Source organism: Plecotus auritus (genome assembly GCF_963455305.1).
Source record: "Plecotus auritus genome assembly, chromosome: 11".
Lineage (NCBI taxonomy): Eukaryota > Metazoa > Chordata > Mammalia > Chiroptera > Vespertilionidae > Plecotus > Plecotus auritus.
In genome coordinates this window covers 42,698,451-42,713,209 of record NC_137777.1, presented here as the reverse complement: position 1 = coordinate 42,713,209, position 14,759 = coordinate 42,698,451, and the positions used below count along the sequence as shown (strand labels likewise).

Here is a 14,759-nt window from a genome sequence, read left to right as displayed (position 1 = left end):
TTTTTGTTGTAATTGGCTTATCAAAGAAACCTTTTCCAATCAAACCCATGGACCTCATCTTCAGTATAATCCTGTTAAAATGAACAGATATTTATGAAGTGCCGACCATATGGGAAAATTTTTGATACTCAAGCACAGTCTCTTGTGTTGATGCACTTTGCATGCATATCTAAATTTTACCTTCCTTCCTAATTAATAGTCTTTATCTCACAGTACTCAATGCAGTGGTCTGTATACCGTAGGACCTTCATAAACCTTTGATACATACTTGCTGCCTGCCTGCGTGAGAGCTAGTGTATTTGGCTGTTGCTGGAGACCTAAACTTGTGATGTAGTCACAGATAAACCACTGTGGGAGCCCCGATAGACACAGAGGGGAATTCATCAGTGGTTAGTAAGCCATTATGGTCTAGATCAGCGGTCGCCAACCGGTGGTCCGCGGAACACTGGTGGTCCGTGAGGTCCGAAAGGTTGGTGACCGCTGGTCTAGATGTCATTAGGACCCAGAACAGTGTTGTTCTAGTATCCTCTTCGTAAAATATATGCACCATTTTTTTCTTTTTACATTCTTAGCTCTGAAGAATTCTAGAATGTATTCTTTGAACTGCAAAGCTTGAAGGAAAAAAAAAAATCACCTAAATTTTAGACCTGTATCAGGAATAAAAACTGGCGTTGGCTCTATCAAACAATTCATTTTCTATGGAGTATATGCAGTACCCCTTTGGAAAGAGGAATTTAGAGTACCTTACGCCAGCTTCCTTTTTATGGGTCTTCATAAACATTCTAGTCAAATGGGAGCATTTGGCTGTGCTTTTACATGTTCCCACACTGAATTCATATTGCTTTTCCCCTCTGGAAGCCCCAGTGGATTCATTACTCGATTGCAGCAACTTTATCAAAGTAAAGACTTTTGTATAAACAACTTAAATGACATTATCATTTGTTAAAATGGAAGGTGGAAGTAAAATATCTAGAGATAATATGCTTATATTTATCACCACGAAAAGTAAATCTGTGTGTTGTAAAATGTGTACAGTGACTTTATTGATTGTTAGACAAAAGAAAATCTCTGACGACATTATTTGGGTGTTAGTTCCTGAGCATATTTCTGAAAGCTTTTTATTTTTTTGTACAGAGATACTTTAATTTTTCAAAGAGAAAAATAATGATAACGAAACTAAATTGCTTATCAGCACATGGTATTTTGATATATCACATAATGTTAATTTTCCTATTTGTGATTAAGATCTCCAGGTTTTAAAAAATATATAAAGCAAATTTCATCAATTCTATTTGTGATTCAGTGAGAGAAAATGAGTTAAGTTTTGGGCAAATGCTATTTTGTTTATTTATTTATCTCTTTATTCATTTAAAATAAATCTTTATTGTTCAGATTATTACAGTTGTTCCTCTTTTTTCCCCCCATAGCTCCCCTCCACCCGGTTCCCACCCCCCTAGCCCTGACCCCCCACACTGTCCTCATCCATAGGTGTACGATTTTTGTCCAGTCTCTTCCCGCATCCCCCACATCCCCTTCACCCTGAGAATTGTCAGTCCACTCCCTTTCTATGCCCCTGATTCTATTATATTCACCAGTTTATTCTGTTCATCAGATTTTTTTATTCACTTGATTTTTAGATTCACTTGTTGATAGATATGTATTTGCTGTTCATAATTTTTATCTTTTTTCTTCCTCTTCCTCTTCTTAAAGAATACCTTTCAGCATTTCATATAATACTGGTTTGGCGGTGATGAACTCCTTTAGCATTTTCTTATCTGTGAAGCTCTTTATCTGCCCATCAATTCTGAATGATAACTTTGCTGGGTAGAGTAATCTTGGTTGTAGGTTCTTGCTATTCATCACTTTGAATATTTCTTGCCACTCCCGTCTGGCCTGCATAGTTTCTGTTGAGAAATCAGCTGACAGTCGTGTGGGTGCTCCCTTGTAGGTAACTATTTTTCTCTTGCTGCTTTTAATATTCTCTCTTTGTCTTTTGCCCTTGGCATTTTACTTATGATGTGTCTTGGTGTGGTCCTCTTTGGATTCCTCTTGTTTGGGGTTCTGTGCGCTTCCTGGACTTGTAAGTCTATTTCTTTCACCAGGTGGGGGAAGTTTTCGGTCATTATTTCTTCAAATAGGTTTTCAATATCTTGCTCTCTGTCTTCCTCTGGCACCCCCATAATTTGGATGTTGGTATGCTTGAAATTGTCCCAGAGGCTCCTTACACTATCTTCATATTTTTGGATTCTTTTTTCTTTTTGCTTTCCTGGTTGGGTGTTTTTTGCTTCTTTGTATTTCAGATCTTTGACTTGATTCTTGCGATCCTCTAGTCTGCTGTTGGATCTCTGTATATTATTTTTTATTTCAGTCAGTGTATGCTTAATTTCTAGTTGGTCCTTTTTCATATCCTTGAGGGTCTCACTAAATTTATCAGCCTTTTCTAGAAAATTCTTGGAAAACCTTATAACCATGGTTTTGAACTCTATATCCAGTCGTTTGCTTTCCTCCATTTCTTTCATTTGTGACCTGTTTCTTTGTCTCTGCATTTTGGTTGCTTCCCTGAGTTGATAGAGTGGCTTTGTGTGGTAGGTGTCCTATCGGGCCCAGTGGCTCAGCCTCCCCAGTTACCTGAGGTGGACACTCTTGGTGCACCCCTTTGTGGGCTGTGTTCACAGTCTTGTTGTAGTTAAGCCTTGATTGTTGTTGGAATTGACCTCCAGGCCAATTGGCTGTGAGGATCAGCTTTGTCTTCGCTGGGAGAACTTCTGTGCTGGAGACACCCTTATGAGACAAAACTTGCAAAAGCCTCTGTGCTCAGTTTGTATGGGGCGGAGTCTCAGGGTGGAGCAGACAGCATTGGTTTCCCATCAGCCCTGCCCTAATAGGCCCCTGTGTCTCAGTGTCCCGTGGTGATCGCTGCAAGCACCTCTGAGAGAAAGCCGCCCTCGAGTTCCACCTGCTGCCAGACAGTCCAGTTTCTCCCCGAATGATTCTGGGTCCCCAGAGTCTCGCCCAGAACTGGAGTTCAGAGCAGTCGGGAGCTTTTGTTCCCCCGCCCCCCCGCCTGCTTGAAAAAGATAGCTGCGTACTCAGTTGCCAGCCCTCTCTGCGTGTGCGCCTCCATACCTCTGTCTTCCGCAGCTCCTGTGAGTCTCAGTGTGCTTTTCTCTTTCCTTCTAGTTGTAGAATTTTCACTCAGCCAGCTTTCCTGTGGTTCTGGATGATGTCCGTTTTGTCTTTTAGTTGTAGTTTTGAAATTGTTGTGTGAGGCAGCAGTTCAGGTGCTTACCTATGCCGCCATCTTGGTTTCTCCGCGGTAAATGCTATTTTAGAACTTTAAAAAAATATTTTTATTGATTTCAGAGAGGCAGGGAGAGGGAGAGAGAGAAACATCAATGATGAGGGAGAATCATTGATTGGCTGCCTCCTTCACGCCCCCTACTGGGTTTGAACTGCAACCCGGGCATGTGCCCTTGACCAGAATCGAACCCAGGACCCTTCAGTCCGCAGGCTGATGCTCTATCCACTGAGCCAAACCAGCTAGGGCCTATTTTAGAACTTTTTTGTTAGGTTTTGAGGACTTGATTTATTTAAATTATTTTTAAAGCAGTCTGCAGTGTTAATTTTATTGCATAACAAAACTGAACTTCTTTGCAGAAAAAGTAAAATTTTAATATAAAAATCTTATTTATAATAGTTATAAAAATTTGCTAGCTTTCTAGGAAGATGACTTATGAAGTTTATTATATATTTGCTTGACTTTTATATTGAAGTGATTTTTTTTTTGAGTGACAGTTGTTAAGGAATTAAAATCCTTTAGCACAGCAGTCTTTTTTACTTTTATTCTTTTATTAATTGATTTTTTTACAGCTATCTTATTTAATACTAACAAATAATTTAGGGTAGCTGCTCACAAACTATTGAACCGTGCCTCTACAAGAACTTGTGTGAGACAGGGGGTGGGTGAATGGGCAAAATGATTCTGGAAGCATCTGTTCTAGAAGGAACTGTTGAAGGCATCAGAATAGGTCGGATACAAAGATGAGAGACAGAGACCCAAGGTGAATGCCAAGGAGGGAGCAGCACGTCCCAGAGCAGGGCCTGGAGCCGGAGGGCAGGCCTGGGTAGATAAGTGAGAAGCAGGGATGAACCGCAGAAGAACTGAATCAGAGTGAGGGGACGTGTACACGGCATGTGAAGACAGGCGGAGCATGCCTTGCTGCCCATTGATCTTTTGCTTCCATTTACGTTGGCCAGTCTCTGGAAGCTCCTTATGTAGCTGGCCTATGTTGTAGCTAGCAAGCACTCCAACGTGAATTTTAGCCCTAGTTTATTAATTTATATAAAGAATATTAACTGTCCCTAACCGGTTTGGCTCAGTGGATACAGCATCAGCCTGTGGACTAAAAGGTCCCAGGTTCGATTCCGGTCAAGGGCATGTACCTTGGTTGTGGGCACATCCCCAGTGAGAGGTGTGCAGGAAGCTGCTGATTGATGTTTCTCTCACATCGATGTTTCTAACTCTCTATCCCTCTCCCTTCCTCTCTGTAAAAAAATCAATAAAATATATTAAAAAAAAAATAATACTAACTGTACTGAGAGCCAACATATACTCTGTTACTATGTGAATTTTATTTTTCTACTTATATAAATAATACAGGTTTATTGTTTAAAAAAACAAAATAATACAGAAATATGTAAGGAAGTAAAAATCTTCTAAGATTCTGTTATCCTAAGATAACCTCCACTGATACTTTGAGAACCATATTTTTCTCCATGTTTATTTTCGCTTATCTGTATAACACATAAATGGGACCTTAACTTAGTTGTTTTTATTGTTGACTAAACTTTTTATTTTTTAATGCTAGAGAGCAGAATACAGCGCTTTGTGGTGTTAAGTCGAGCTTGTTTATCAAAGCAACTCCTACTAATTTCTTACGTTAATCTTATCAGGTCAAGGTAGGCAATGAAGTTGCTACTGGAACAGGACCGAATAAAAAGATAGCCAAAAAGAATGCCGCGGAAGCAATGCTGTTACAGCTCGGTTATAAAGCATCCACTAGTCTTCAAGATCAACTTGACAAGGTGAGCGCTAAGTTCACATGTACAGTCCTATTCTGTCAGAATATCAAAGTGATGAACAAATTCCGTACCAATGTTCCTTGACTCTAAGTAATGTCGTAAGTGGTGTTAAAGTAGACATCCAGTGTACTCTCTCACTTAAAAGATAGATTCCCAGTTACAATATCACATCTGTTTATGGTGTCAGCATGAAATATTAATTCGAATCTTACAGTTAGCACATACTGAAAATCTGTTGTGTAGCTCTGTGTGTTTGTTTAATACCAACTGAGTCATTATTAGCTTATTGACTCATGGGTTTTGCCAGATAGACAGTTTTAATTTGTGCTCCATTTTTAAAACCGAGGTTGTTGGCTTTTATTTCTGAAATGCAGCTGAAAACACTGGAAATAAAGATCCTGAGTTATCCCTTTAGGGCAGGAACTATATTGGACAGACACTCTATAAACTAGTTTTTCTATTTACTTTAAATGTAAAGGTAAACTCAGAGGGTGTTTATTTTCTGCCAAGACTTGTGTTCATGGTCCCCTATTTCTTCTGCGCAGTGAATGACATCATTAACACCTGCCCCTGTTGCAAGGGAGGTAGGGGACCCCGAATTCAGGACTTGGCAGATAACTTGGCAAGAACTGGCTTGATTTCATTTTATCTGTGCATGTGTAGAAATTATTATGGACACTTTATTTATATAAAAATTCACAAAGCAGGCTTAATAATTACTTCTATCAAAAACAGCATACTTTTTCCCACACCATTTTCTTGCATAAGGATTCTGTTTCAGAGATATTTCAGTTTCTGCAGGAACACATGTCTGAAGACTGGAATAGAAACAAAATCGTCTTATTAAAAAACATTTAGGTATACTTGTCTTTTTAAGGCAACTATGAATATGTAGGCAATTATTTTGAGCGATTAAAAAATTATTTGTCTGTGTGGTATCGCTAGAGATTTTAATTCTGTTTTTATAACCTGGGTAGTCAATGCTTTTTCTTCCTTTAAAAATATTTGTAATATGAAACCTAACATGTGTTCAGGTTTCTATAGTTCTTATGTTGTGTATATGTTGTTTTAACTTAACACATTTATATTTACTTAAACCTGGTGAGTGATTTATAAAAATATGTCAAAATAAATCTTAGACATTTATTTGGAAGTTAAGTAAAAACAAAACGGAACAAAACCCAGCATTAATGTCATTAATTTAAGAAACATTTTTTGCATACCCACTTTAGTATTAGTCAGGTTCTCCAGAGACATAGAGCCAACAGGATATGTGCATGAATATACTTGTGTATATACGTGTAGGCACACACACGTATATACATATATGTAGATATGCATCACACATGGAGACCTGTTGTAAGGAGTTGCCATGCCTTGTTGGAGTACAAGGTCTTGGCGAGTACAAGGTCTGATGGGGAGGCTGGTTCTGCTGGAGACTCGGAAGGTGTTGCAATTCCAATGCAGAGGCGCCTGCTGGGGAGTTCCCACCTGTTCCAGGAGGCCAGCCTTTCTTCCGACGAGGCCCACCCACAGGATGAGGAGCAATCTGCTTCGCTCCAAGTTCAGTTATTTTAAATGTAAGTCTCTCCCGAACACCCGCCCAGACGCACCCAGAATAATGTTGGACCAAATACCCGGGTCCCGTAGCCCAGACAAGTTGACACATAAAATTAACCATCACACCCACTAAATGCCAGATACTTCAACTGAAGATTCGATGCCTGAAACTTGGTCCCTGCACTCAGGGACCTGATCAGTACGTGTAGGGGTGAGGAGCTGTAGTCATGGAACAAACCTTACAGTGTCCTGGAACCTAGAGAACACGAAGATGAATCTGGAAAGTCAGGAATAGCTGAAACCACTGTTTTCTTTTTTAAAAAAATATATTTTATTGATATTTTACAGAGAGGAAGGGAGAGGGATAGAGAGTTAAAAACATCGATGAGAGAGAAACATCGATCAGCTGCCTTCTGCACACCCCCAATTGGGGATGTGCCTGCAACCAAAGTACATGCCCTTGACCGGAATCGAACCTGGGACCCTTTAGTCCGCAGGCTGATGCTCTATCCACTGAGCCAAACCGGTTAGGGTGGCACTAGAGGTATTTCTGAAGTGTCTGAGGTAGACTTCAGTGGCAGGTAACATGCCTGGGGGACATGGGAAAAGGGAGGAGTAGAGAATGACTAGGAAAGAGTTGGCACCATTACCCAGAAATTCCCTTTTGCCTTCCTCCCGTGTTGCCTGTTTTCTGGGCAGTTTTCTTTGGTCTTTATTTACTTCCCTTTTTAGATGGAGCACATACTTTCAGTAGCCTTCTGATGGAATAAATGAGAGAGATTTTGAGATCTCATAGGTCTGAAATACCTTTACATTCCCTACATGCTTGGTTTACAGTTTTTCTGAGATACAGTTCTAAAATGGAAATGGTTTTTTCACAGGGTTTTGAAGGCATTGCACCAATGTTTTCTACCTCCCAGCATCACTCTTGAAACCCCACTGCCTTCTGATTCTGCAGCCTGTATATGAAACTTCCACATTTCTTCTCCTCTCTCGATGTTTTTCCAATTTTTCTTCTCCCAGGGGCTCTGAAATTTTATGGATGATATGTGTGTATTCTTTGATAAAGTATTTTGGGTGGTTGGGTTTCAGTCTAGCAATGCATATAATTTTAAACTGGGAAGTTTCTCATATTATGTCTGATAATTTCTTTCCATTTTTGCTATTATTTCCTTCTGTGATATCTGTTAGTCTTATGGATGACCTTCTGATCCCTCCCTCCTTCCCTTTCTCCTTCCCTCCCTATTTCTCTCTCTCTCTCCTTCCCTCCCCCTTCCTCCTTCTCTCCCTCACTCCTTCCCTCCCTCCCTTCCTCTTTTCTATTTCTATATCGCTTGTTCTATTTTTCTAGGAGATTTCATCGATTTTGTCTTCTGCACTCCTTTGACATTTTTTACTTTGGCTCTTATATTTTTGATGTCCCAGAGCTCTTCCTCATTTCTAGAATATTTCTTTTTATAGCCTCCTCTTCTTGTTTAATGGGTATAATAACTTTTCATGTCTCTGAGGGTTTCTTAAACCTTTTTTTTAAGTTTTAGTCTCTTCTCTGTGTTGTTTTTGCCATTTCTTTTGGATTAGAAGCCTGGCTGCTGTCTTCTGAGGCCCAGATGAAGAAGGGAGCTGGTGATCTTACTTTCCAGGATGTAACCTCAGCCTCCATCCCTTTATCTGCCCTGTTGGGGTATCCGTTTCACCCTCATCCGTGTCTCTGTTGTAGCCTAAGAGAAACCTCGAAGGAAATCTGCTTGGGGTTAGTGAGGTGACCTGGAGATTTCATAGTGCCTTGAAAGACTTCCAACAACCCTTCCGTTTTCAGGCCAGTTGGGTGTCTTCCCCGTGCACCGAAAGGTCCCAGGTTGGATCCCGGTAGGGGGGATGCAGGAGGCAGCCGACTGATGTTCACCTCTCACATTGATGCTTCTCTTTCTCCCTCTCCCTTCCTCTCTCTCTGAAAAGAAATTAAAAATATTTTTAAAAAGAGGTAGCAGGTTTGTTCCTAATTCTAAAGGCTTTTTGGGGTCCCGCGTTACCCATCAGTGTCCTTTCTGGTAGCTCTTTGCTGGCTCCTCCCTCTGCAGGTTTGCCGTCAGCCTCCTGACATCTGCTACCTGATCACCTGCCTTCCAGGTTCCAGACTTTGAGTTATCTCTTCCGCTGTCGCCTCCTTTCATAGTCTTGGGGCAGGGAGTGGAGAGAAGAGAGGGAGGGAGAATTATAGGTTATTGGATTATTGATTTAGGGATGTTTTGAGGGAGATTCTTCCTATGTTCACTATGTTGTGTTTTGTTTGGTTTGTTTTTTTGCTGCAAGAAGCTCTATTGTTTCTGTTTGGTTCAATGCATGGGAGAGGGCTCCAGGGTGGTTAAAAGAATGGCTATGGGTTTCGGGGAGAGGCTCAGGCAAAAGCCAGACACCAGGGGAATGCAGAGGGGCCCCTCAAAGGCCTCTGGGCTCCAAAGGCTCCTAGTGGTGCTTGAGCGTGAACCTTTTGAAGAGCTACTCGCCCAGCCCAGCCTGGGAGCTGGCCAGCCTGCCGAGGTGAGCCAGGTGTCGCCCATCTTCTTGATGAGTTTCACCTGCTCACCCCGGAAGTGGCTCTGCAGGAAGTCACAGAGCTGAGGGTCTGCGTGGGGAGAAGTAGGTCTGCAGCTCCAAAGGGCCTGGGTCAGGGTCCCCTCCAAGGCCATGGTGGCTTCCAGGGTGTCCTGAGTTTTGCCCACTCACCTTGGGGAGGCTTCTGCACCTTCTGGAAGAGAATGCAGCCACCGCGCTGGTTTGCATCTTTAAATATATTTTTATTGATTTCAGAGAGGAAGGGAGAGGGAGAGAGAGCTAGAAACATCAATGATGAGAGAAAATCATTGATTGGCTGCTTCCTGCACACCCTCTACTCAGAATTGAGCCCGTAACCCGGGCATGTGCCCTTGACTGGAATAGAGCCTGGGATCCTTCAGCCCACAGGCCGATGCTCTATCCACTGAGCAAAACGAGCCAGAACAGTTTTGCATCTTTAAGAGATGCTCAGCACCCATGCGCTTCTTCTCTGCCAACTCACAGAAGAAGTGGCCCACACCCTTGAGAGCCACATCGTCGGGGTGGAAATAGAAGCCCAGAGAGAGGTAGGTGTGGGCGGCCACAGATGCAGGCTGGCCAGGCAGCAGGCGGCTGCCTCCACCTGGGTGGACTAATGCTGATGAATCTGGGAGCTCGTGGTTGTTCATCAATAAGGAGTTAAGGTAGAAAGACACACAGTGTGTTGGCTGATCTTGGAGGGGGTTCTGAGGTGGTGACTGGATGTGACGCAGGAAAGTGGTCGAGGCTGTAGGAAGGGGTGTCCCTGGGTGTGTTCTGTCCAAACACTGTTGAAGCAAGAGACAGATCCGGGACCGCTGAGGGCACTGTGGTCACTGTTGTGTTTAAGCCTAAACCTTACAAAAACAGTTTCATTAGAGTGTTGGAGTAGAAATGAGACAACAGTAGACTTGGTATTCAGTTGAAGGTGAAAAAGTAGGCATAGGGAATATAATCTAATATTTAAATAACGTTTGTTATTAGTAGAAGGAGAGGAATTAAAAAAGGTTGCATGGCCCTGGCCAGGTAGCTCAGTCGGTTGGCAGTTGTCGCCAACTGGTGGTCCGCGGACCACTGGTGGTCCATGAGGTCCAGAAGGTTGGCGACCGCTGGGTTGGAGCATTGTCTGTGCCCTAGAAGTTGCTGGTTTGATTCCCGGTCAGGGCACATACCTAGGTTGTGGGTTCCAGCTCCAATCTGGGCACGTATTGGAGACAACCGGTTGATGTATCTCTCTCTCACATCGATGTTTTTTTCCTCTCTCTCCCTTCTTCTCTCCCTTTCTGAGATCAAGTTAAAAAAAAAAGCAAGAAAAGTTGCATGAAGTGCTAAATTTATTATAACCAACTTTAACCAGGCCCTCAAATGTCTGAGAGTCTACATTCTTCCAATCAGCCGGTTCCTTCCTTCCTGAAGTGACTTATTCCATACTGTGTACACTTTCCTCCAACTTACTGCTCCCCTCCATCAGCGGCCCTCATTCTGCGACCTCGGCTTGCACTTCACAGAGAGCAGAGAAGTGGGAGTCTCCCGGCCTCCCCACCAGCATACACCACATTTTTACTAACATTTACTCCTCCATCCTCTTACAGTGGCAAGCTATATGCTAAGATTGTATTTTTATTTATATCTGGATTTAATGTAGCCATTTGATCTTTGACGTCTGACAGCAAATACAAAATGCTGATTAGAATAGCAAATGTGCCTTTTCTCTCCCGGAGTACCTGGTACCAACAACAACCGCTCCACAGACAAGAACATAATCTGTTCAGGTCACTAATTAATTTGATTAAATACTACTTCAGACTCTCTGAGTTTACACCAAATATATGTCACATCGTCTGGTGACAGTCAGGATATTACAAGTTTTACTCCAAGTTAGGGCTTAGTTTTCAATGTCTTGTGTGTATGTCATTGGCAGTATTTTGGTGATCCTTGTCCTAGGACTGTCCGGAACAGACAGTAATATTTCTATTGTGATTTGACCTCAGGAGAGATAAAGAAGCTCCTTTAGTGTCTTTAGCACTTGTCATGATGATTATTGTTTATTATTTGATAGGGATTGGTTTACTTTTTAGCCACCTAGATAGAGCTGCTATTGTATATAATGCACTGAACATGGGCTTTCTTGATGACTTAAATTGTACGTGTGGGTGAAGATAAAGGCAGAACCAGACATAAGAAACAGACTTGAATGTAGAAAAGGGGTGGATAATGCTGTTCCAGTTAGTTCCTCTTGGGTCCACAGTCCTGGGGTCAGAGATGGAGAGAATCAGCAGAATGACTGTGTGAGAGACCTTTGCCCTTGCTTCATTGATTACTTCACGTTTTTCTTTTTGAATAAGTCCGTCTCTCTGAATATTAACAATTGATTTAATCTTTCAGACAGGGGAAAACAAAGGATGGAGTGGTCCAAAGGCTGGTTTTCCCGAACCAACCAATAACAGTAAGTTTTCACTTTTATGTTAACTACGCTGCGTGTTCATCGCTGGTTCGGTGACTCGTCAGTCACTGGGTATTTATTGGGTCTGTCTGGGCTCACGATGCCATATTTAGTGTTGCAGGGGGGATACGAGGAAGTCGTGCTGTTTGCTTTTGTGGAATTGCTAGAAGACACAGGCGCTCGTATTCTTAACGTGGTTAAGCATTGCAGACAGTGTACCCTTTAACTCTCATAGTGATGACATTTTAAGTTGTTTTATTGCAGCATAATTATAGTATGAAAGAATTTAAAAAAAGCAATCATCTACAAGCTCATTATACTCTAAAATCATCTGTTTTCACAGTTGTAATTCTTTTTAGGTAAACACAAATTTTTACATAATTGTCATTTTTTACGTGAAAAATTATTCACTTTTATTAATTAAAATAGATTAAGTCCACACATGGCAAAATCCACTGTATCATCCTTGTTCAAAATACAGATTACAAGCATTTAGAACAGCGGTTGCCAACGCTTCAGACCTCACGGACCACCGGTTGGTGACCGCTGATTTAGAGTGTTCCTGTTCTGATATAATGACCTGAGGGCTGTGCTGTCCATGGTTTTCAAGACTGAGGATAATTATTTAGTAAAATTAATGTACAATAATTTTACATCCTTTTAAGGAAGAGTTTGCTCTACTTATTCTTAGATCTCTGTGAAGAGTTCTTTATTTCCATCACATCAAATAGTATTTATGGTTTCTGTATTGCTATTTTGGAGATACATCAGGATTTTAATTTAAGAACAGTTGTGAACAATTAAAGAACAATTGTTAAGACTATTTAGTAATTAAAATTCAGAATGTTTCTGTCTTACTTTAATGGGAAGAATGATGCCCTAAACACTCACTTCGTGGTGACTACATTCTAAGTCATCCACAACCATATCTCCATTTAGATTTTTCTCATGCATTGTGGGAAAGTAGATATGCATGATAGATTTTGTCTATGACATAAGCCAAAGTTTGTACTGTGTTGTTTTCATTTAATATTGCAATAAGCATTTTTCACGTTGTGCTTGGTCATTAGAATTTTTAATATTTGAGTAAAGTGACTGATTGAACTATCAGAAATATAAGAATACAATTACTTATAATTGCCTTCTAATTATAGTATTATCATATGCATAAAAATCCACTTCAGTTTATTTATATGATCAGGCTATTATGCATTGCAAACAGAGGCATTTATCTTTAACTTCCTCCCTACCTCTCCTAAAGAGCATCTATTTCCACTGAAGTGACCATCCTATCTAATAAAAGAGCAATATGCAAATTGACCGTACCTACACTACACCAACAAGCCACGCCCACCAGCCAATCAGGAGCAAGTATGCAAATTAACCCAACCAAGATGGCTGCAGTCACAGAGAGAGCAGGAGGCTTGGGTTTCCCCGGCAATGGAGGAAGCCAAGCTTTCCGCACACCCTGGCAGGCCCAGGCCTCCCTCAAGGCTACAAAGTTTAAATTATAGAAGATAAATAAATCCCAACAAAAATGGCTGTGGCCAGGGAGCAAGCAGGAGGCTTGGCTCCGCTCAAGGCTACGAAGTTTTAATTATAGAAGATAAATAAATCCCAGATACTGGGGCCTCCACTTGGGTCGCCGGGGGCGTGTCTGGCCTGCAAACCACCACAGGCCCCTCACCCAGGCCGCCCCACGCCCCAAGGGAACCCCCACCCTGATCCAGGACACGCTTCAGGGCAAACCAGCTGGCCCTCACCCATGCACCAGGCCACTATCCTATCTAATACAACAGTAATTTGCAAATTGACCATGACTCCAACACACAAGATGGCTTCCCCCATGTGGTCAAAGATGACTGCCCCCAAGTGGACACAAGATGGCCGCCACAAGATGGCCAGCAAGGGAGGGCAGTTGGGAGGGACCAGGCCTGCAAGGGAGGGCAGTTGGGGGCAATCAAGCCTGCAGGGGAGGGCAGTTAGGGGTGACCAGGCTGGCTGAGGAGGGAAGTTGGGGGCGACCCGGCCTGCAGGGAAGGGCAGTTGGGGGGGACCCAGGCCTGCAGGGGAGAGTAGTTGGGGGGGACCAGGCCTGCAGGGGAGAGTAGTTGGGGGGGACCAGGCCTGCAGGGGAGGGCAGTTAGGGGCAAACAGGCTGGCAGGGGAGCAGTTAGGCATCAATCAGGCTGGCAGGGGAGTGGTTATGGGGTGATCAGGCTGGCAGGCAGAAGCGGTTAGGGGCAATCAGGAAGGCAGGCAGGCGAGCAGTTGGGAGCCAGCAGTTCTGGATTGTGAGAGGGATGTCCGACTGCCCGTTTAGGATCCCGGTAGGATAGGGCCTAAACGGGCATTGGACATCCCTCGAGGGGTCCCAGATTGGAGAGGGTGCAGGCTGGGCTGAGGGATTGCCCCCCCCCCATGCACGAATTTCGTGCACTGGGCCTCTAGTTTTACTATAAATCAGTAAAACAAAACACCAGCCAATGAAGACCCTATTGAAGGGAAGAGCCAGTGGAGTCAAACCATCTCATTTCCAACTGTAGTTTTCTTCCTTATAACCTCTGGATAAGGTTATAAATGACAATGTGTAAATTGTCATAGTTTATTCTTTGATGTTAGCAGCTCATCTCTTGATTTATAATGAAATTAATAACAAACTCTTATAAAGCATGCTTATAAGAACTGAATTTTTGGGTCATCAAAACTAGCTTCTTGAAAAGAATATTTCAGTGACGTAATGGTATTCATGAGTTATTTTCTGGGAATACTTGAAATAATTTAGTAGGACTCTGAGCCTTTGATCTATATGTATAAGGATGATGGATGTGATAGCTTAGCATGTACCCCAAAGAAAAAATGGAATGAGTTCAGGATTCTCAGAGAGTTTAATTCTTTTGATGTTTGAATATATAGGTTTATAATTACTTGGTAAGGCAATGTAAGAAGCATTAAATTGCTTTTACTTTAAAAAATATATTTTTTATTGATTTCAGAGAGGAAGGGAGTGGGAAAGAGAGATAGATACATCAATGGTGAGAGAGAATCATTGGCCGGCTGCCTCTTGCACCCCCTCTCCCCCCACTTGGGATTGAGCCCACAA

General features: G+C 42.3%; 1 protein-coding gene across 22 annotated transcripts in view; it reads left to right on the top strand.

Moving 5' to 3' along the window:
* Positions 1–14,759, top strand: part of STAU2 (staufen double-stranded RNA binding protein 2) — a 244,914-nt gene that overhangs the window by 92,756 nt on the left and 137,399 nt on the right. For all 22 annotated transcript variants that reach the window (XM_080647146.1, XM_080647156.1, XM_080647142.1 and 19 more), the window contains 2 exons: positions 4,954–5,085; positions 11,599–11,659. In XM_080647146.1, the coding sequence (XP_080503272.1) occupies positions 4,954–5,085; positions 11,599–11,659 (193 nt within the window). The remainder of the gene's footprint in view (positions 1–4,953; positions 5,086–11,598; positions 11,660–14,759) is intronic.